The sequence below is a fragment of the Nipponia nippon genome, unplaced genomic scaffold, assembly GCF_047370975.1.
Source record: "Nipponia nippon isolate SJK-2023a ecotype South Korea unplaced genomic scaffold, ASM4737097v1 scaffold_16, whole genome shotgun sequence".
Taxonomy (NCBI): Eukaryota; Metazoa; Chordata; class Aves; order Pelecaniformes; family Threskiornithidae; genus Nipponia; species Nipponia nippon.
In genome coordinates, this window is record NW_028262332.1 from 3,788,268 (window position 1) to 3,811,526 (window position 23,259).

The 23,259-nt window shown below is 42.6% G+C and overlaps 1 protein-coding gene across 2 annotated transcripts in view; it reads left to right on the plus strand.

Moving 5' to 3' along the window:
* Nucleotides 1-23,259, plus strand: part of PAPPA (pappalysin 1) — a 183,562-nt gene that overhangs the window by 57,926 nt on the left and 102,377 nt on the right. For both annotated transcript variants that reach the window (XM_009475824.2, XM_087753259.1), the window contains exons 5-7: nt 3,353-3,545; nt 10,075-10,196; nt 15,756-16,263. In XM_009475824.2, the coding sequence (XP_009474099.1) occupies nt 3,353-3,545; nt 10,075-10,196; nt 15,756-16,263 (823 nt within the window). The remainder of the gene's footprint in view (nt 1-3,352; nt 3,546-10,074; nt 10,197-15,755; nt 16,264-23,259) is intronic.

Genomic DNA, 23,259 nt, shown 5'->3' on the forward strand with positions numbered 1-23,259 from the left:
AAGCCTGATTTTGTAGTTATCATTCTGCAGGCTTCTGCAGGCTGAGCTGTGTTGCCCAGGGGTGCTGGTTCATGGCACTCCTACCAACTCAGTGTAACACAAAGAGGGCATCAGCTCCTGTGACCCTTGCCCATTGGATGAGGGTGGCGTGGGGTCCTTGCTGCACCCCTGGAAGTTCAAGGGGAGTTGAAGGATTCTCTGTTATTTCCCAGAAAGGACAGGGCATGCCTTGGCTCCTATTTCCGCTTATTTTGGGTCACAGGGCATAGCTGTGATGAAGGTCTGTGACACTGAGCTGACAGCATCAACGACATTTTAAAGGTGACCAATATACTTAGAGCTACTGAAGGGCACCTTTATACTCCAGGCAAAAACACAGATTGCCCACTCAAAAGGTCATAGGAATGCTTATTCTGTAATAAAACTGTAGAGAAGCAAAGTGTTTAATGTCATCTGGGGCACAGATTGAAATGATTTATAACAGAAATGCTTTTATGCACTTCAGGGCACTAGCTAAAAGCGATGCTTAGTTTTCTCTTTATTTTTCTATTTGTTTAGAGGGTGTTTTCAGGGACAAGCATACACGCACTGAGTCAGCTCCTCAGCGTGTTGTGCGCTTTTGTGCATGCGGTAGGGCAGAGAGTCTTACCGCCTGATACAGCCTCCTGGTAACATCACACAAATAAGTCAGTGCCACTCCAGATGACAATATCCCTCCGCCCTCCCTGCTTCTGTGTATGTGACAAGGCGTGGAGTGTGCATGTTTCAAAACGCTGAGGTCTCTTCTTCCAAAGAGAACTTGCCTTGCCAATTCTCTCGAGAGCTGAGACAAAGAGGCAGACCACAGAGATACCTATCTGCTCTATGGAGCTAAATATGTGCTAGTGTTCTGAGCAGAAACCTTTTTTTTTTCCTTCTTCTTGAAAAATTAAGTGAAGCGACATGATAGGCATCTCTAGAGCTCATGCATGAATCTGTTTGCTTTTCTGTTGTTGCCAGTGGAATAAAAATATATCAGGATATCAAATTGCTGTAGAAATACCTTTGAAACATCTAGGTTGAGGTCATGCAGCTCTAAACATTGCCTGCCCTTCTTTTCTGTTTTGCTGCTTGTATACAGCTTGATCACATTGTGTTTGTCTGTCTGTCTAACATCCATCTGTCCAGTTACCCTCAACTGTGTAACAGAGCACTGACTTAAAGGGTAACTTTTTTCCCATGAAATAACAAGTTACAATGTCCAGAAGATCGAGGTGTGTGAGAAATTGGACTTGTAAATTATTTTTACAAGTCCAAATAGCCGCAGTGTTCCTGATAAAAAGATAAGTTAGTCTTTTAGACCACTCTCCATGAAATCAGCAGGAATTCTGCCTCTGAATTCTGTTGGAATAATCATCTCAGCAAAGTCTCTTGAATTTCTCTAATTATTACTTTGTTGGAGGATCTTGAATCTTTCTTGAAATTGAGCGATCAAGTGAAATACCTTTCTCCCCTGCCTCTCCTCCCTTCCCCTCCCCCAGGACACAGCCTGTGCTGATGTTTAAACAGATTGAGAATGCAGGTCATCTTTCTCCTGTGCCATTGTCTCACTGCTTTGTCCTATATATATTTTATTGTTCCTTTATGATGGCTATTAAGGGCCTTGGTCTCATTCTGGGCTTCCGTGAAGAATATTTATGGCTTTTACAACGTGCTCAGGGATAGACCATCGATAATTATTGAGGAAATCCAGACGTGTCATATTAAAGCAGCTTTTTGCATACCCACAGGGATTTGTAGATATTTTCAAGCTGGTGGTGTCTGTCTACCTGCTGTGCATGTTTGATGAGGGGAGGCTCACTGCCCAAGGGAATTAGGAGAGACACAGGAGAACATGTGAACGGACGGGTCCTTACTGTGGTAGGACTGCATTTGGGGCTGTAATTTGAGCAGGATCCCAACCAAAGCTGTCTCCTTTTGCTTGCATCTCAGGGAAGATGTGGTAAGGTTTTAAATTAGCCAGCAAATTCACACTTCTCTTTAGAACAAATTCATGGTTTTTTGTTCCTCTTGAGTTCCACAGGGCATGGACTTGCAGACATCAGAGCATCTAGTAACGCTATTACAATATTGAACTGCCAACTTACATACACACAAGCAACTCTCTGAACAGCCTTCGGCGACCTGCATCTCCCCAGAAAAGTGTATTACTTGACCTATGCAAAACTGTCATTGTTGTTTGTATTGCAGCAGCATACAGAGGTCCCATCTGGGACTGAGCTTTACTGGGCTGGGAACTCTGCAGGCACATGTGAAGAAACACTCTGTGTTTTCAAGAGCTTTTCATCTGATGGGAAGACTACCAGAAAAATGGTTAAAGTGCTAGCAATAAGTTCTTCAGCATAGCTTTTCTGGGTGACTTTGCACAACATATTTATGCCTTCTGTGATGTGCACAATAGAGAAATAGTAATTTTCTACTTCTCTGGGGCATTGTAGTTGTGAAGTTGTATGTTGTTCAGAGGGCACTAGATGTATTCTTGTTGCCAAATCACGTTTGGGGAAAACAGATGAAATAAGAAAAGGATATTTATGGGAAACTATCCAGCAAAATGATTTATCCTTTTTGAATGAAAAAGAAATTTTAAATCTCAAAAACGTTTATGAGAAGTTCAGAAAGGGGTTAGAATCATAATGGTAATGGGGGATATTTTTAATAGAAATAAAGTTATTTTACTGCAACAAAAATTTACATTTTTAATCAGTGTTTGACATTATTTTTTTAAAATTGATCTTTCAGAACATTTTTTATTTGTTCATTTGAAAATTTAAGAACTTTAAAAAAATTATGTATTTTTAAAATTCTGTGCTCTTTTAAACTAAGAAATCTGTTGAAGTCAGTCAAACTGCACACAGTTTTCATGAATCTCAGTCAATGCTTTATCCGAACACTAGCCATCCTTTGCCCTTTTATCCTCTCTCAGAGATACTCATTTAGACATGAAATCCTTTTAAGCCCAGATGTCCACTGGTAGCCCCAGTTCTGACCAGAAGGTGCTGCACTGAGGCTTTCTGTTTCTTCACCTCCACGTGTCTCTGTCTTATCTTGGGATGATCTCTAGGTGCTTCATATGTATACCGGACCAGAGGGAGAGAATGTTTATTGATTTATTTTTTCCTTTTTAACTTTATTTCCTTTCACCTGCCTCCACAAGTGATGACTGCACTAATTTGTTCACAGGCCATTAACTTTTGGGTGCTGCAAGAACCCATCCTGGCCCTTGCAAGAAGCTACCGTTCACTGGGTCGTAATTCTCTCTCCTGCTCCCACTGCATCTCCCATGTGGTTGATGTGGCTTCCGTTTTAATTTCAGATGATGACTGCACTGACTCCTTCACACCCAACCAAGTGGCCAGGATGCACTGCTACTTGGATCTCGTCTATCAGAGCTGGCAGCCTGCGAAGAAACCGGCTCCTATTGCAATTGCCCCGCAGATTGTGGCTCGGACCTCCACCTCTGTCACCCTGGAGTGGTTTCCGCCTATTGATGGCCACTTCTTTGAAAGGTGATCACGCGCTGCTCTGTACTCTTGCGCTGAATTGAATGGAAAGGGGAGAAATAGGGGAACAACCCAGAGCCCGACTCCAGGAGCGCAGCTTTAACACTTGCTACACACAGTCTGGGTTAAGGCTCTTTCCTAAATTGGTTTATATTGAGGAGGTTATTGATCTGTTTTCTGCTCTTCCTTTCTCAGCCTGTAGCACTCTGTTGAGGGCCATTGATTTGCCATGTAAAGGGCAAATCTTTTTCCATATGTTATGGGAGGAATTTTCAAAGATTCTGACCCTGTGATTCCTGCTGTTATTGCTCCTCACAAATACCTGTGGGCTTCAGCTCTGCCTGCACGTTCCCCCTCCTCCTCCTCTTGCACGTTTCTTTTGCTAGGACAAGGTGAATCTTGTTTCTACTCCTGTGACAACACAGACCTCATGGGCAGTGGAGTCTCACAGGGCAAGGAGGTGGCAGGGTCAGGGAGAGGGACAAATGCTGCCTCCTTCCCTGAGCTGCAGGTCTGAGATGGGAGCTGAGCAAGGCAGAGTCAAAGACCTAAAACCCTGAGTATCATGCAAGTGTCATCTTGCTGCACCCTGACTAGAGCATGTAGGTGTGAGTATGTGTGTGTGTTCATGTCATGCAGCTACATGGTACCAATAAAAATTAAATGAATGCAGGGCTCTGGGCAAGAGTTGCACCACATTGCAGTTCATAGCCAGCGCAACTCTACCCCAGGATGACTTGAGCAACCAGGTAGTTCATCTAAATACTCTTATGCAGCGCTGGGATGGGCTGCAGGAGCTATGGGAGTCCTAGCAGCAAACTTCCTAAATGATTGACCTTCTTGCATTACTGTTAACTCACCGTCCCTGTTTGCGTTCCTTCTCCACTTTCTGCTTTGTTATTTTATAGAGAACAAACTTTGAGTGTCCTTCAGGACTGTAGCAGTACGTATCACAGGAGGCCGAATTTACAAGCATATTAGCACCCAAAGAGCTGTCTCAGCGCTGCTGCTTTGTTCAGTGAGAGCACCTTGAAAGCCACTGCCTCCATCAGGGATGAAACTCCTTCCGGCACTGCTAGGACACTGTGGCCATTTCAGTGGCCAGCTTGCACTTTATCTGAGTAGACAGATAGCTGTTATTTTCTGCTCAGATGAGATTTTCCACCTGTATTGCAGATTAATAGAGGGAGGGCAATCAAATCGTGTTAGGAGTTGATAAAGAGAGATCTTGTGCTCTAACCAGTATTTGTTTTAATTGCAGTTTTGCAACTGAATCCTTTTATTCCCTACATGTGAAAAGGACTTATGTGAAGTTCTGAAAATTAATTCAGAATTTTTTAGCCCATAATCATTTTTACATAAATTAAGTTTCTCCAATTTAATTTAGATTTCAGAAGATACTTATTGTGTGTTAAATAAATACCATCTGCCTCTTAAAACACATTGATGCAGAGTTAATTGTTATGTAACCAAGTATGTCTTTATTACATATTTCTTATAACTCAATCAATATGTTCTTAATAAGCCCTAGTTAGTTGCTTCTTAAATGACATACAGTGGATAGCCTGCTAAATCTAAAATTTCATAACAGAGTTATCGTATGTTAAATAAATAGTGATTTTCTAGAAAAAAAAAATTCCTTTGGGTTTTAAAATCTGTGTGCTCAGTATTACTGAAGAGATTTAAAGAGACAGCCTCAAATACTTTGAGTCCAATTCCTTGTTAAAATGAGATTCCCAATGCTAACAGATACAGAAATGTTGCTGTGATCATTTAAAAATGTCATTGAAATACGTAAGTCATCCTGTCTAAAACATGCCCAAATTTCTGATATATTAATCAAAACAAGGGTGATAGTAGTATTATAGTGACTAATACTGGAAAAGCTCATGTGCTGAACTTCCAGTACTGATGTGTCCAGCGCTGCTTGATTAGCGATACATGCCTGTATCAATTTGTAAAATTGGGTCACTGTGCAAGACAAGTAGGAGGCAAAATTGGCCAAGTATAATCTTATCTGTGTGTGGGAATACTGTAAATCTTTGCAGATATTTTTACACAAAGTGCACACCATGGCCCAAATTTTACTTGCCTCACTTGAATGAATAAACTCATTCACTTCAATAGGACTATTCATGTAAAAAACAGAAGACTGATACTCAACTGCTGAGTGCCTTGGGCCTGGTTTCTAATGCACAGAGGCCCTCTCCATGCTGTTTTGACAGTGTAAAAGGGCCTTAAAAGGATGAATGGCTCTGGCTACATTAGCAAGTATTGTGGCCCAATATAAGTAGATCTCTAGCGCCAAACAGTTGTTATGAAGACCTGACATCAAGACTGATGGGGTTTTGGTGGGGGGGTATTTCAGCCTAGCTCTAGCCTGGCCCCGTGGCATCAGCAATTGGAGCACATCAGGTGTGGTCCTGGAGTACATCTCCACTCTGGTTTCAGGCAAAACCGGGTCCAGCTTCCATGCTCCAGGACACTCTGAGTGCTGTAAGTAGTCAAGATGAAGAGTTTCACTTCAAAAGCTTGCTCCTGATCCAAATTACAATGCTACTGTAGGCACACTCAGTGTAACTCAAGTTCCTTTTATGTCCCTTTTATTCTCTAGAGCTGTGCATAGGCAGTGACCTCTGCTTAATGAAAGTCAGGAAGGAAAAATTTAGCCTTGTGTTTAAAAATGTAACACTGGGCTGGCTGTATCTGTGGGTGAGGTTCTGACAGGTCTGCAGTTGAAGGGGGATGAAGCATGGAAGTAAAGACCGTGTGCCTTTTCCCTTCTTAGATGCAACTTTGTCACAGGTGCCACAGCATTAGGTGCTCTTTTCTTAGGGAATTAATCATGTGGATTTGGGGACAGAGAGCAATGCTAACTCATAGTTCTTGTAAATTTGGGGTTGGCTATCCTGTGTCCTCACACCTTGGCAAGAGTAGCTACATAAGCTGTGCACAGAAGTAAAATCCTCTTCCTGACAGATCCTCCTTACCTGTTTAGTGTGTTCAATTGATGCCTGCTATATTACTCTGGAGAGTCATTTACCTGCATATAAATTTGCCAACATGTGTTTGACCCTAAACTCCAGCAGCTGGTTGAGCTTCTAAACATCTCTAATAATCAAATATATCAAGAACCAGCACTACTTCTTGTAGCTACTACACGTGGGATTGGAATACTTACCATTCTGCATCCGCCCTTTAAAAAAAAGCATGAAAAATGTCACATGCGCATATAATAATATGTAATAATAAAATAATAATAGAGCCAACAAAACAAGTGAAAACAAGTGAGAAAAAGAAAACTCTATTCATTTCCTGACTGCATCTATTAGATGCGTTCATCTGCTGTCGCTAAGCATCCATTCATGTGCCTCCTGTTTGATATGCATAGGCAGGATGTAAACAGTTATTGTAATAGGGCTCTGCAGCAAATTCTGCTTGGACAGAGAACTTGGAATGCATCTGCTCTTCCAAGTTTTCATTGAGGTGACTGCATTAATTTCCATGAATCTGATGCTATCTCATTCTTAGCAAGCAAATATTTTGGTCAGTATGTTGTCCCAGATCTAGATGGCTGGGCTTGATAATCACTTGCTTAAACCTTGCTGGAAAGTTTCAGTGCCTTAGAGGGGAGAGCACCAATTCTGAATTTCAAGTAAGCAGATACAATTTAGTCTGAAAACAGGCACTCTTTACTGAAAGGAATGACAGATTTTTACTGGTTTTGAGTTGCCCACTGAACTCATGCTGGCCCTGAAGAGAATTGTCTGGTTTTCACTGGTAATGTTTAGATTTTGAACCCGCTTCACTGAAATATCATGCTGTAGGAATTAATTCCTCCTGCTCTCTGAACTTCATAAGCTGGAATTTCCCCAGTACTTGGCTTATTAGAAAACAGAGAAGTCTAGATTTTCCATTATCCTGCACTTTGGGGAGTTGTGTGCACCAGTGTATAAGGTGTCAGATATGCTATCATTCCTAATTAATAGTGTTTTGAACCAATTTATGCTCATTTTGTCTTGATGTCAGTGGCTGTATAAGGTGTAAGGGTCTGGCTTAGATTTTCATAAGCCTGTAAATGCGATTCCATGATTAGTTTTGACATTCATGGCTGTTTGTAGGATTTGTGTGCAAGAGTCTGCAGACCAAAAACTTTAACCCAGGAGTCATCCCCTGTGTAAGTCCTTTCAGCCAGTGGAGTTACATCAGGGTTGAGTTTGGCTCCCAAACTGGAAAAGTAAAAAGAGAAAGTTTGCTCATAGCCTTCCCCACATGATGCTCCTTGTGATTTCTCTTACCTCCAAGTCCTTGCTGGTAAAAGGAAATGTTTGTCCATAAGCCTACAGTTTTTTCCACCATGGCAGCCTGTGATGAAATTGTATAGCTGCTAATTTGAGTAAAAAGCAGTCCTAATTGTGGAAACTTGGCTTTCAAACCCCTGTCCTCATCCAGGACCAAGCGCTAATGCAGGAGTCTCTTTGTAGAGAAACTGAAAGATGATTATTTCAGGGACTTCTATCCTGACTGTTGATGCATGTGTCTGAAAAACAACTGTGCAGTAATAATTCTACATTTTGATTTCTCAGTACCTTTTATTCTGGATTCTTGATTTTTTTTTTGCATATATTATTTAGGCAAGCTGAGTTAGACACTTAAACCACTGCTAAAAAGACAGCTGAGGAATGAAATAGGGAGGCAGTGTCATACCAATAGTGCAGGTGGGTGAAATGATACAGAGAGAGAAGTTATTTGCAACATGCCCAAATTTGTTCATTACCAGCATTACAGATCATGCAAAGAAGAGGAGGGCACCTTTCCCTCCCTTTTCTCTATTCTACCGCATTGCCACATTTTATTCTTCAGATGTTTTCAGCAGGTGCATCCCTTTTTGCACTGGCTGCGAGTTCAATCATTCACCTTCGTTTTGTGTAGGGGTGGCTGTGGGCCATATTGAAATGGATACAAGTTTTACCACTGATTTCATTCCAAGTCCTCCCTGTTGACAATCCCTGCTTCCACCTAATTAACCCAACAGAAAGTTGACTTTCAAATAGATCCCTGTCAACAAATAGGAGATGCTAAGCTGTGGAGCAGCTAAGCATGTGTCATCCCTAACACCAAAGGGAAATGAGATCGTATGGTCTGGGAGGAATGGGAGAGTAAATTTAGAGTCCTGGAGTCTTTGCTGAGGATCCAAAAGAATGTCTGCCTGAGGATCACAGTGCCCTTCGCAAAGCAGTGCTGAAATAAATTGCACAATGGGAGATGGTTAAAATTTGCATAGCTGATTGTAATAGTTGATGACTCAATCCATACTTACTTGGGTAGCTCAGAGAGTACACTATGTGTTACACACAGATTGCTTGCCTAAAACTTCTGTCCTTTCCTCGGTGCATTTAATCCTTAAGATAATTAATTTTTTCCTTTCATTTTGAGTGGGCAGCGTTCCTTAAAGCAGAGCAATGAATTATGAATAATAAGCAATTTACTGGGATGTATAACCACACATTCTGGGTCATACAGGGTTCCAAATTTTGTGACCCCAAGGAATGAACGGCTGAACTGTGTGAGTTGCATCCTCAGCTGATATATATCAGCTTAATGTTATGGAAGATATTAGAGTTACTCTAGTCCACATCAGCTTAAATCCTGATCTTGTGAATGTATTAGCAAAACTATTTGTGACTTGGTGTTTTAACTGTGTTTTCCTATTCAACCACTTCTGCTGATAGTACTTTATTGACAGTAGCTAGTATTAGATGTATTATGTAGGTGAAGTAAAGTTGGCATTGGTCAGTGAAGTGCCTTTCTTAATGCCATGTCATGCCATGTGATGGCATGGAGCCATAAGATGTTCCAGTTCAGAAAGAGCCATCCGCTGATGCCAAAACTGCCAGGTATCGAATCCAGTTTCCCCTGCAAAAAAGGATTAAGGGTATGTTCTTTTCTGTATGTTCATAACCCACCGCTTTTCCAGGCTTGTAATGGTCTGAGCTGTGGTACGCCTCCAAAAGCAGGTCCTTGCATACTTAGCAAAGCTGTGCTTTGCAGAGCAGCTCTGTCTGATCTTCTCAGAGCCTGGGACTTTGCCCTCTCCTCTAATCACCACTAAGCCCAAGGCCTTCACAATCCTGAAGATACTACAAGTTCAAGCAATAAATCCATGGTGGGAGCAGAAATAGATTTGAAATCTCCTGAGGCTGGTTTTCTTTTCTAACCACTAAGCAACATGTATTTTCTTTTGTCAGCATTTGATCCAGTTGTAGTGCAGGGAGGGGGAAAAAGATATAGCTGAACATGATTTCACAGGTTGCTGTCATTTTGTGTTGGATGGCAGACTCACAGATGCCATCTATGCAGGCCATTAGCCCAAACCCACAGAAGGTCAGTGTCAGAAAACACTCTCTGTCAGTGCTGTGAGAAGAGGGTTAAGTGGAACAGAATTCTAAGTCTTATTGCTTTTAATATAGTTGAATAAGCAGCTCGTTCAGCTGTTACTAAGTTGGTGTGTTTTCCTGTTTTCCTGGCCTCCTAGAGAAGTGGGATCAGCATGTGATCTGTGTGCGGAAGGAAGAGTCCTGGTGCAATACGCCTTCAGCGCCTCTTCCCCAATGCCCTGCGATCCCTCGGGGCACTGGAGCCCACGGGAAGCAGAAGGTGAGTCACAGGGCTGGGGACAAAGATGTGGCAGGGGAGAAGACGGGCCAGAGTAAAAGGAGAGCCACAAAGACAGTGGGAAAATCTGGGAGAGAGTGACTGATTGTACCTGTGTATAGCATGAACAAAACTAGAGGACAGATGAATACACTGTGCCCTGAAGTAATGCTACTGGCTGAAATACCTGTATTTTGGCCCCCATGTCCTGACCCTGCCTATGAATTGAATGAATTCTGGGAGCTGAACCTGAATTTCAGAAAGCAGCAGAGTGCCAAGAAATGCTGACCATTCACAACTGCCAGATGAATTCCTCAGGGGAGCTGTTTACTTCTTCTACTCCAAATCGCAAAGTGAAGAATTGCATGTTATTTATTTGGGCCTGATTTCTGCTGCCTTTTCGTTGAATAGTAGCGGGCTGCACCAGCAGACATGCTGAAAGGAGTGGAGATTGCCCTTTGGGCAAGTACTCTGCAGCATAAACGCAGGTGACTATGTCAAGCCCGGTCTAGTTCAGGGTGTTTTGCAAGTCATTCTTACTGCTTCTCTTAGAGCATGTTGGAAGGAGAATGGTCTGCAGAGTTGGTTGTACAATGCTATTAGATCTCCACCGTTAACTCTCCTCCATATGTACCTTCCATTACGTAAGTAGGTGGATGTGGTAGAGCATTTAAGATTATACCAGGCAGAGGTCAGTTTACAAATTACAGTGTGGAAAGAGCAGAATATTATTTCAATCTGTCCGTCACAAGCTATTCCTTTGGGAGCAGCACACTCTGGGCCCAGATTTCCATGTAAAAACACATAGGTGGGCTCATTGAACTCAAAGGCCAATCCCTGGATTTGCAAACTCATTGTACAAATACATCCTTACATTACAGGCTTCTCTGTCCTGCAGCTAGAGTACGTGGGAGTTATTCTACAAGGAAGATTATTTGTAAGCTAATATGGTGATATATGCAGTGTTGGCACCCAGGAGCCCTCCCTAGTCCTAAGGTCGGCGTGTGCAGCAAGCTGCATCCCCGCTGCATGATGGGACAAGATGTGTGGGCAAGCGTTCTCTGCCCCGCGCCCCCGTCTCCCAGGGTGGGGGCCCAACAGAGGTTGTGGTTCATTCCAACTCACTCTCCCCAGTTTGGACAGCCAAGGGCCAAGGCTGCCAGGCACAACACAGAGTGCACCTTCCCCTTGGGTGGATGTTGTTCAAGAGCTTTGACCTGGGAAGCAGCGCTCCAGCTACGAGTGTGACTGGATTATCAAGTAAACAGGATTAGTGAAGTCTGGATCTCTTGCACTAGTAGTGCAGGGTGGAAGGTGGAATTTCCACTTAGCCACGGATTACAAGACTTTGAAAACTGGCTTCATTTGGAACAAAACCTAAAACTTTTGAAATTCTCCAATGAAGGAAAATTAAAAACAAAAAGTGTTTGAGGCTGGCCAAAATGTTTTGTTTAGCTCATATAATTCCTCTTTCATGAACTTTGGTTAAATTGACATTTGAAAATATCCACTTTTAGTATATAATCTAGGGCAAAGGCAACTTTTAATATCAAAATGAAAATGTTTCAAAGTGCAACAATGAAACTATTTCTTCTGAAAATGTCAAAACACAATGTTAGAATATTGTTAGAACTTTCTTCCTATTTTCTCTTCCAGAATAAAATTCTGGCCAAATAAACCCAATTTTGCAAAGTGGTTTGATTTTGAAAGAACTGCATATTCCATTGAGATAAGCAGTTCTGTCAAAATTTCTCCAATGAGCTCTGATTTGAAAACTTCTAGATCTCACACGTCTTGCCAGCGGCATCATTCCTAGAGAAACTAAGCTGCTCTAAGATTTATTACTCAGCTGTATTTTGCATTTAATTTCCTCTTCTTACAGTGTGTGCCTGCATGTTCTTAGCTATGAAGGGTGCAGTCTGATCCTTATCTGTCTCATTCAATTGCTGTTGTGCCATTGCTCTGGAAAGAAAATTTGGGAATCCTATCCTCTTACTACGTTAATAAGTTGTCTCCACTTTAGGGTAGAATATGTACCAAGTGTATGGTATTTGTTGCTCTGTAATTTTCTGTCATCACTACCACACTCCCTGACATTCAGGATCTCTGCCTATTTGCACTTGGTCTGAGTTACAAATAGCACAGTTAGATCATTGTCTGGCTTCTTTAATTGTCTATCTGTGAGTACTCAAGCATGCAAGATTTAAATTCACTTTCTGCAAGCGTTCATGTGTGTAAATCTCCACTGCTTGAATGTTCATGGAAAGTGAACACAAAAGAGGCATAAGCATGGCCAAAATGAACTCATTTTAAAATTTGAGACGACACTCATGGAAAATGTTTCATAGTATTCATCCAGCCTCTTACCAGAAAACCACATTTCTCACGTGTCTCTGAAGCAGCTCTGAACCTGGTTGGTCTGATTTCATTTTCCTGAGGTCTCATAGCGTTGTTACGCTGCACAGTTTCCCCAGGTAGCTGGCACCAGCTGTGGTCTGGACTACGTGTGAGCCGTGCTCATTGCAAAACTCTGCTGTGGGGACCGTGTCCTTCCTAGTGCCCGGCTTGTGCCTGAGCATGGTAGGGTCCAACCCCCCCGGGGCTGAGATATTTTGTGATTCTTTCTCAGCCAATTGTGCCCCTTGCATGAGTGGCTGTTTGCTCTTCAGCAGCAGTTGTGGGAAGGCACTGGAGATCAGGCAGTTTTGATTTACTCTTTACCCTCACCATAGAGCAAGAAAGCTCTAAGCTACCTGGATTCTCACCAGCAACACCAGCTAGATAAACAAACCTTACAGCACCTCCACAACTTGGTCAAAGGGGTTTTTTATATATGAAAGGTGATTTTGGCTCAAACCCAAGTGAGTACCTTGCTTACTGTTGCAATATAAGCATATATCAGTCAATTCCTACTGCCTGGCTGACTATTGACTAAAAGAAGTGCGAGAATATAATGAAAAATCTTGCTGCCTTAGGCTGCTCTAGTGCCCTGCTTTTCCCAGTAGCCAATATTTCACTCAAGAGCGATGCATTCTGTATTTGCAAGTGGAATTGTCTCAGTTGGACATTAGAGTCCCACTGGATGGTCCCTTTGTCTTGACCATGTAAGAAATGTGGCAGGTTAGTTGTAGCTGTGACAGCAGCTGCATCCCGAGAGGCTGCCGATCCCAGCTGGCCTCCCTGTACAAGTGTGTCAAGTCTCTGTCCATGTGCCAGGGCGACAGAGGCATATTCATCCCATCCACTACACTTAACTGCATGACACACCAGTCTGTGGCTGATGTTTTGGGGGAAGCCTCCCTCCCAGCCTACCATCCTTGCTCTCTAACCAGGAGATGGGATTTGACTTCTCCTCACAAACCTCACATTCGCATTTTGTTTGTGTTAGGCAAGGCATGATATTGTATGAGGTGCTGTTCTATGACCGATCTTGCTGATGATCTCATAGGATTTTCAGAACCTGAGCTCACAGGGGCAGAATAACTACTACACCTTTTCTTTTTGTATATAAATATTTGTAATTTTCATAATATTTACCCATCTCTAGAAATCTAGAGTTACATGGAATAAGGCTTCCATCCTCTTCCACAATTAAATGAACGTTTCTTACCCAGGCCTAAGTGTTTGATGATATTTAAGGAAGGGTCACTTTATCTCAACTTCACTGAGGTTTTTAGTCTATGGATGACTATAATCAAGCTCCCATTTTGGGGTAATGATCTGCATTAAACTCCCTGGAGGCTGAGTCCAACTCACGTAACTCCGGGGATCACACCCTGACCTACCAAAACATGTAGGTTTATTCACTATTGAAGTCTTACAGAGACCTTGAACTGGCAGAGGTGAGTTTGCAGGAACCCAAGGGGAGACCACTTTTGAAAATGTAGTTGGCTGTGAGCCATTAATCAACTCCATTTTCCTATCTGCAAGATGGCAGTGATAAGATCCTCAGATTTTTCCAAAGCCCTCTGAGATACTAGGGTTAAAAAAACACCTTCTTAGGGCTGCCGTCAGGAGCTTACTGTGAGTCTGCAAGAAACTCATCGAAGGGGCCAGCCAAGCACATGCGGACGGCAGCGAATGTTGTGAGATAACGTGAGTCGAATGGGATATTCGCTACTCAGAATGATTATACACAGTACTTGCAAGCTTGCCAGAGGGAAAAAACTTGAGCGTGTTAAATGGAACTCTGGCTTTCTTCAAAATATATCACTGCTGTGGTCTCTCCAGATGCTAAGGTTAGTGGCATTCCCACTACTCTGTGGCATGCAAGGCAGACAGGAGAGCTATGGGGTATGTGCGGGTGAGGGAGAAGCGTTAAAAGTCGTGCATCTGCCGGACAATTGCATCGGATCGCGGGGAGGACTGCCTGAGATACCAGGAAATCTATTCTGCATCTGGGTTCATTTGGTATGAACAGGAGAATTCCCTGTGCTGTTTATCCTTGACAAAAGAGGCACATTTCTAACGCTTCATTGGATCACAGACAATAAGAATAACCTTCACACATTGCCCTTTTCTCTTTAAATTAGTAGTGATGTCCTGTTTGTTCATGTTTGCCCAGTGCTTTATCTTGCTTTCTTCCTCAGTTGCAAACAGCTGTGCTCTCTTTTTTTTTCTCTGCCTTCTCCATTTCTCTCCTCTCATTACCTTTCTTTATCTTTATTTTTCCCTTTCTTCTTTTCTATACTTTGCCTTCTCCCTGTCCTGCTTGCTCCCTTTTCGTGTGATTATTTGGGAAAGAAGAGGGAATTTATAGCTCTCACTGGATTCTGTTACCAACTGTTCCACCCATCTGACCTCTCTGGATCTTGCAGTCCATGACTCCGTGCCAAATTGTAATGTTACCATAGTATTTGGGAACCCAGCAAGCATTGTGGCTTTCATTAGTTTTTAGCACTACCTCCCATGTAGTTGAACATAGCCAACGGTGAGAAATGTAAAAGTACAAGTGCCTGTTGTTTCATCACAATGAGCACAAAGAGACAGCTCAGACCTGTGCTCCATGTCCCTCCAAAAAAAGGGGTCTTACACGACATGCTAGGTTAGCCTGTAAATGGCATAGGAGTTGCCCCTCAACAGCACAGTGCAACAGCTTCTTGGAATCAACAAAAGTTCTTTTCTTGTCTTTGTTAAAGAGAAAAAGGTTGTGTTTTAGAGTGAGGGGCAAGGGAATAAGTAGGAGCACGGAGGTGAACTGAAGGCAAAGTGACTCTCTTTATCAGGTAAAGTACCAAGTGGAAGGGTAGAAAATATCATTGTTTGGCACAGGGGAAGGCACTAGAAATAGGAAATACAGGACCAGATGCACTGGCACAGTGTGTGGTGTCCAGTCCAGGTGGGCACTTGAACTGGGTTTGCGTCTCTCACCTGGCCAGGAGACGTTGGTGTTACGTTCCTCCTCTCCATGCTGGCCATGCCTGTTCTGCTCAAGTAAATAATTAGTTTCCTGGACAGATATGCTCTCCTGCCACCAGTTTGTCTTTCAAGACTGATGCCAATGATAACCTATGTTCTCTAACTTCTTTTGTGCCCTGTCTTTGCTTCCTTCTTTCTTCCCAGGGCACCCTGATGTTGAGCAGCCTTGTAAATCCAGTGTCAGAACATGGAGTCCGAACTCGGCAGTCAACCAACACACGGTGCCCCCAGCCTGTCCCGAGCCTCAGGGCTGCTACCTGCAGCTGGAGTTTCGTTATCCTCTGACTCCAGAGTCCCTCACAGTCTGGGTGACATTTGTTTCCCCAGACTGGGACTCCAGTGGTGCGGTGAATGACATCAAGTTGCTCACCATCAGCGGGAAGAACATTTCTCTTGGGCCACAGAATGTCTTCTGTGACATCCCATTGACTATAAAGCTGGATGCAGGACAAGTGGGCGAGGAGGTGTATGGGATTCAGATCTACACTCTAGATGAGCACCTGGAAATTGATGCTGCCATGCTGAGCTCTGTCCCCCACAGCACACTGTGTGCGGACTGCAAACCCATCCAGTACAAAGTGGTTCGGGACCCTCCTTTCCAGTCTGGATCTCCAGTTGTCATCTCAAACCTGAGCAGGAGATTTGTCGACACGTAAGTACTGCTTTCCAGAGAGCTGAATAGACTTGTTCAGAGAAAAACAATAACCTGTTCTTCTCATCCTGTTAATGTCCAGCATCCCAACTGATGGTTAGTATTTTGAACTAGGTACATGTACCAAGATCACCAAGAGAGGATATTCTCATAGTTTCTCTCTGGAACCAGGAGCATCACACTCAGGTGAAATAGCCTGAGATTTCACGGATAGTTTTTGAGAAATTTCTGGGCTAGTTGTGCAGAGATGTGAAATTCAGGCTTTGCTTAACCAAAAAGGATATTGCAAACTACCTGAGCTATGATAAGTTAAATGTTTAAGGTAACCTAAATGAGGAACTCTGGAGTAACATGGTCATCACTTCCTTAGAAATCTTTTGAAAGTAATATTTTGAATGGAGAAGGAGACAGAATGGCTTTCAGTGCTGAAGCACCAACTAACTGCTAAAGAAAGAATGCAAAAAAATACACTTGCATGTTCAGGTACATAAATGTATTTCAGCCACTTCCATTTTCTGCTTTCATGTGTCACTAAAACAAATTGTGTTGGACCAGGATTCTAACATAGTAATGCACTAGTTTGTTGTAGGGACTGAGTTTCATCCCAGATGCAGTTATGCTCATCAAGGAACATATGATTGTTGAGGAAAGTGCAACTTCAAAATATTTAACAATTTCAGGGAGATCCATGATCTACCCGTAGGCATTCTACAGTGGCAAGAAAAACTTCTTTTGCATAACATGATTCTCTGGAAATGATTCACTCATCTGTGGGAACAACATGAAGTTCTTTTGAAAAATGAACACCAGATAAAAGGAAACCTGCTAAGAAAACTGCACTCTAATTTAGAAAAGATGATCTAATTAGTACAGCTAATATCAAGGAAGCATACATCATTATGGTCTTCTAAAGCATATTTAAATATAATAAAAATGATTAATTGACAATTCAGTAATCATGAGCTACCATCCCTTTCATGGCCCAATTATACAGCTCGGAAGATGCAAATTGTCCCTACAGATTTAAAATTCAAGGTAACTAACAATAGTGAATATAAAAACAAGATCCAGGACATCACTGAGGTTACTCATGTGCTGAAACTGAAAGTTAAGCATGTGCTTAAGTGCTTTCTTGGGTTGTAGCCTTGTTCCAACAATTGCTGGCACTTAACATGAGATGAATATTGGCATATTGGAAACATGGAAAATGGTGAATTTTCCCATGGTTTTGCTATGAAAGCATCTTTGCCTGAAACCTGGCCCACTCTCATTGGAAAATGGGACTGGTTTGGTTTGAAATATTTGCATACCTTAGCACAAGTTCCCACAGAAACTGGTCCAGTTTTGAGTTCATAACAAAATGTGAGAAAAAAAAAAAAAAAAAGTCCAAAACATAACTTATATTCGGAGCTCTATGCCCTTGTCTTTTATTATGATTTTGTGGGTGACTTCTAGCTTATAGCCAGTTATAGTGAAAGGATGCTCTAATAATTAAATCAGTAGCCAGGGATTAATGACAGTTTTCCTGTGCATCATTGAATAAATCACATGGGGCAACATAACTGTACCTGTCTGTATGTCTCACCTAGTTACATAGCCAGCTAAAAATTAAACATAAAATTTACGTTAGTCTTTCTGGGCCCTACCTGTGATCAGTAGACAGAAACGGATGCTCCTGGAGGCTGGCACAGCCAAACTAACCAAACCCGCTAGGCTAGCTGGCCTCAGGTTGTCTGTGTCTTTCCAGGGAGTACAGGGAAAATCCTGCCAGTGAGCTCCGATGACATGCTTGGAAAACTAAAATGAAGTTTTTAGTCACTGGGTGAGGAGTCAAAGATTTGCAATTCCTAAGCACTTGTAGTTGGTTTTGATTCAAGACTTCAGCATGTGTTTGAAATCTTGAAAAGTGGGGTGATTTTTTTATCCTAAAATACCTATGTGCACAGCACTGATCTGTATCCTCTGGTGATGGGGGGTCATGCAGATTCGTAGGGTGATGCTGTATGTCCAGGCTGCTGCTGGGCCATACCTTGAGATGCAGCAAACTTGCTGAAACTCTGCATGGGGTTGTGGTTATGTGGTAGAGGCAAAGGCAAGATGAATTTTCTATTAGCACCTTGTGTAAAGAGTACCCACAGTCCTTATACTCTTCTAAGCAGGAAGGAGGGAGGATGCTTCAGGGAAGTCAGCGACAGAGGTGTTGGGCGATGCTCCTTCATATATATACACACGTAGAGGTAAATGCAGTCTCTCTCAACCTGTTTGCATCTGTCTGTCTGTCTCATTCTATACAGCTGGAATTCAGCATATCTGTGCAACCAGACTTTGCAGGCCCTTTATCTCTCTGTAAGCCCCAAGCCAGTTACTCCTCCTTTATGCTTTTGCATGTTTTCCATATTAAATCAGATGACACCCCAACATGCTCTGTGGAAGGTTATTTTGAAGGCAGTCGCATATCTTTACTCTTGCCTCCTCTGACCTTGATCTTCACTTTCTCTTTTTCTCCCAAAGAAAATATTTGCTTGCACTGTTATCTGTGAGGAAGATCCTCTCCCCAGGTGTGGCAATGCTGAAAGAAAAATTAATTTCTCCTACCTTCTTGCCATCAAAGAGAAGGAACTTCTCTTTAAGCTGAGAGGAGAGAGAGCCTTTAATGGATAGCCCTTGCCTAGTCAGCACTGGGTGCTCCACAGAGGAGAGTAAATAACTAGAACAGTGGAAGCCTTTTATTAAGAAATGCAAAATAATGCCAGACCTTCTGTTCTCAAGCTGAATTTTAATCTCATCTCTTGGCTCAAGCTGAGGCTAACAATTATTTTTAAGGGACAAGACCTCATCCTTGGACCTTACAGAAACCAGGCAAGATACACTCAATTCCACTGAGTATGATCAGCCAGAATTGCTGGTATCTGTGATACAAAATGAGAGTCAGAGCCCAGGAAGAGAGCAGAAAGCTAAATAAATCAGTGGGGAAAAAAAGGAGGTCAGGCCAGGTGCAGCACAGAACTGCTGAGTCTTCACACCGCAGCGAGTGATAAGGAAGGAGACTCATCTGCAAGTCTCAAAGTCTCAGCTCACAATTTAATCCAAAATTCGGGTTGCGCTCATACGTAGAGGGTTTCACTCTGGCTGTTCTCTAGAAATAATGTGCGAGATAGTCACAATGGCGAATGTGGTAATTGCTTTGCCCTCACTTTGCCCTTACTGTAGGACTTTTACGCTCACATCATTGCAGATGGAGAGTAATCATTGCTCTTATGTTCGTTTGTAGCAACCACTGATTTTTTAAGAGCTCAGTGAGAACTGAGTGCCTACAACAAGACGCTCTCCTGAGGATGTCACAGGTACAGTTAGGTGTTGGTCCCACCGGGACAGTCTGAGATGAACAGTCCATGTTCCCCATTGCACTCTCAGTAGCCAAATTTGTGAGCGGTGAGCAGCTGGATGTGCTGGCGAGATCTACGCTCTCCCCGCTGGCAGGCAAAGCCGAGAGACACCGAGGTTAGTTTTGGAAAGTTGTCAGAATAACTGGAAAAGTTTCTAAGAATTGGAAATTTTCCCAACTTTTCTGCCACAGACTTTGTAGGAAACCTCAAAATGTGGTGGACAGCGATGGATTGGCTTGTCTTTTTAGCGTTAACCTGTAGGCTTTTTTCAAGACAAAGGCATTGACTGAAATAACCTTAGAAGGAATCCCAGCACGAAGCCCTGGTACGAGTTTTGGTTTTGCAGAGTTGAGCCTCACTGAGAAGCAAGTATGCTGTCCTGTGATATATTCATCTGAGCAATTCCTATGCTGACTAGAGCTTTAGTACCTAAGTGACACCTAGAGAAACTGCATTCATACTTGAAAAAGAAAGAAAAAAGAGAGACTGAAAGGGAAACTTGCATTTTCTCATATAGGCAATATGTTTTTCTTCTCAGTTTTGGCTATTTTACACCTATGTTCTATGGCTAAACCTTTTCTGTTGCTCGATAATAGTTGGAGGGGACTGGTCATCATCTGTGTACAGTTGTTTAAGTAAGTACAATATTTTAAAATATTTTGTTATAATCAGGAGTTCCATTCAGCACTAAGCTTGTAAGCTCCATGTCATTTAGTGCATTTTAACTCCACACCTAAGACGGTGGAGTGCAGATCTCACTCGGGCTTCTTGGAGTGATTGCAGAATGACTGAGAAATTACCATCATCAAGATTGCAGGTAGTTGGAGGGCTGCTGTTGCATTGTTCATGGGTCCTTAGCGTTTCATGTACTTTAGCATTGTACTTTATCCAAAACAATTGTTTGTTTCAAAATTTGCATTATTTATGCATTTGCCATTTGTTACTGGTATCCGATCAGAAGGGCATATGATAAGTGACTTGTCAGAAACCCCAGATGATGAGTAGTTGAAGGAGATGTAAAACAGTTCTTAGTCTGAAGGTTCCTACAAATATGAACAAGCAGAGAGGCTGGAGAATCAGCAGTGACTATTCACAATGAGCAATAATTCATTACAGCCAATTATTGGTGTGCCTTTTAGCCCCTGAACTCAATAAGAAGAATGCATTTACATGACACAGGGCCAGCTGAACAGAGGACTGTAAAAATATGAATATCACAATGATGATATGTAAACCTAAGTCCCTGCTGAATGCAACACTAAAATTTCATGGCAACATCTGTCCTTATTATGGCATTCCTTCCTTCATCTTGAAGATCTATTTCTCTATTTTTTGAAGGTCTACCAGTCAGAGGAATGTATGATCTAAAGCAGCTGAAATGAATTGCCAGATCCATCTGTCATGAAGATAATTAACACCATATTTCCACCCAAACAAGATACAGATCACTGGGTGGATGTTCTCCCGACACCAAAAGCTGAAGCCCATATTATCACCATCTTCTGCTCACCCCTCCTCCACAGTTACCATGCCAAACCTCTCTTGATATGCCAGGAAATACTGGGGAGTATCTAAGATAGGACTGAAATGTTAAGAAAGCACTTTACATGCCCAGATTTATCTGCAAGAGCTGCTAGGTTGTCCGTGCGATATCGGCATGCTACACATCTGGATTCCCAACAGGCTTTAGAACTGTATGTGGTATTCCAGATGTCCTTGTGCACAAATACTTACCCAGCTACCCTGGAAATGCCTTGCCTTGATGCGTGCAAGGACCTTGTATGCTTTTTTTGTGGGTATATCCCACTGATGGTTCATAGTTGTCTTTCAATTGAATAAATACAACCAACTGCTTCTTCCCCTCTCACTTGCAATGAAAAGCTCCCAGCTTATTCTGAATTTCTTGGTTACATGCGTAATATGGTCTTATACCAACATATGCACCATTTCGAGACATCCAGTCCTGTAAATTAGTCATTTCTACATTATAACTCCACCTTTCTCTGCATTGACTGAGCCTGTTTACTAATTCAGTGTTGTCTGCGGACACTTGGACTTTTGGGGTTCAGATCTTTATTTGCAGAAAATGTTTGTTAGTTAACCTCAAAGTGATAACTGAAAGACAAATTTCCATTTTGATTCAAATTTCTCTTTCAATCCAACCTATTACAGCTACAAGAAGTAAGTGCAAAATAGCGTCATCTCTTGTTGAGTCCCTAAGTATTTGATGTCTGCTCTCACGCCGAGCAGTACCAGAGACCTGCCATTATTAAAAGCACTTGTTCCTTAGTCTGCATCTAGGAGGTTTCTTTCCCATAATGACACAATTCTCTGTATTATTTCTCTCTAGTAATATATTAGAGATCCCTATCTGTATCAATATGAACGTTTACAGCTCATCTCCAGTAAAAACACTTTTACCAAGCTTCAACAGGAACAGATTTACTCTTATTCACACTTTCTTGCTCATTCCTAAGAGCTTCCCTATCATTAGTTTGCAGTGCTGCATGGACAAAGCTATTTTGAGCTTTCCCGAGAAGCAAACACCCTTCTGTCCCGCTAGGTTTCTCTTACCCCTGTAATTTCCAGTTTCAGGTACAGTACTAGCACTGCTAGTTCTTGCCAAGTTCTTCATCCAGAGTCCTTGCATTAAGGAGTAAATATTTCAGTTGTTCCTCTCTGACCCTAGTTTCCCAGCTGGATTAGTGGCCATGCTGTCACTGTCTGAAAGCCTCCGCATGTCAGTGAAGAGCTTTGAGTATGTTGGAGCTGCCTGTGGTCAGTTTTGGCAAAGTTGTGAAATTTAATATTCAGCTGGTGTAGGACAGCGTAGCAGTCCTGGAGCTCAGCGGAGGTGCTGGCGATCCGCTAGCAAGCATCGTCCATCTTCATGTCTCTCTGAGGCTCTCTCTAGCCTTGGCTGTGTTGTTCAGCTCCTTCCTCGTGCAGCCGGTATTGATTGCCCTGTTTCTGCTTAATGAACCTGAAAATTTCCCATGATGAAAGAACAGAAACACATGGAATGATTGCCTGTCCCACACCTTCCCTTCCAACAGTGGGGAAACTGGTCGTAGGCTCATCTGACCCTAACAGAGGTGAAGTGCTGGTAGGAAGGAGAGTCCTCCACCCAGCAGCATCTTCACCGCCAACATACCCCCTGGGGAAATTCTTTCCTTTCCCAAAGAGTGTGGCCTCGCTTCTGGCTTGCATGGCAGCTGGGAGCTGGGACTGGACAGGAGGGCAGCAGGGATGACTGATTCTGCTCCCTGTGCCAGCTAGGAGCACGTACCCCTGCTCTACACCAACGGCTCGGTAAGCCAGGAGGAGGAAAACTGCTTCTTTTCCATCTACTGTTCCTGCATCTTTCCTTCACATATGTTGTGCTGCTAAATACCGAGGTAGCAGTTGTTATTATTTATAGCTGCCAGTAGCGTTCCGGGCATTTTACAGAAGAAATACGCCAGGTGCCTTCTTTCAAAGAGCTCACAATTAAATGTTAGAGGCTAGCAGTGCTGCTGCTCTCAGGGATTATACATCTCCACTTGGCTGATGTGACTTGACAGCTGGAAGCCACATTCTGATGGCTTTCCTTCTTTCTTGCTTTCTTCAT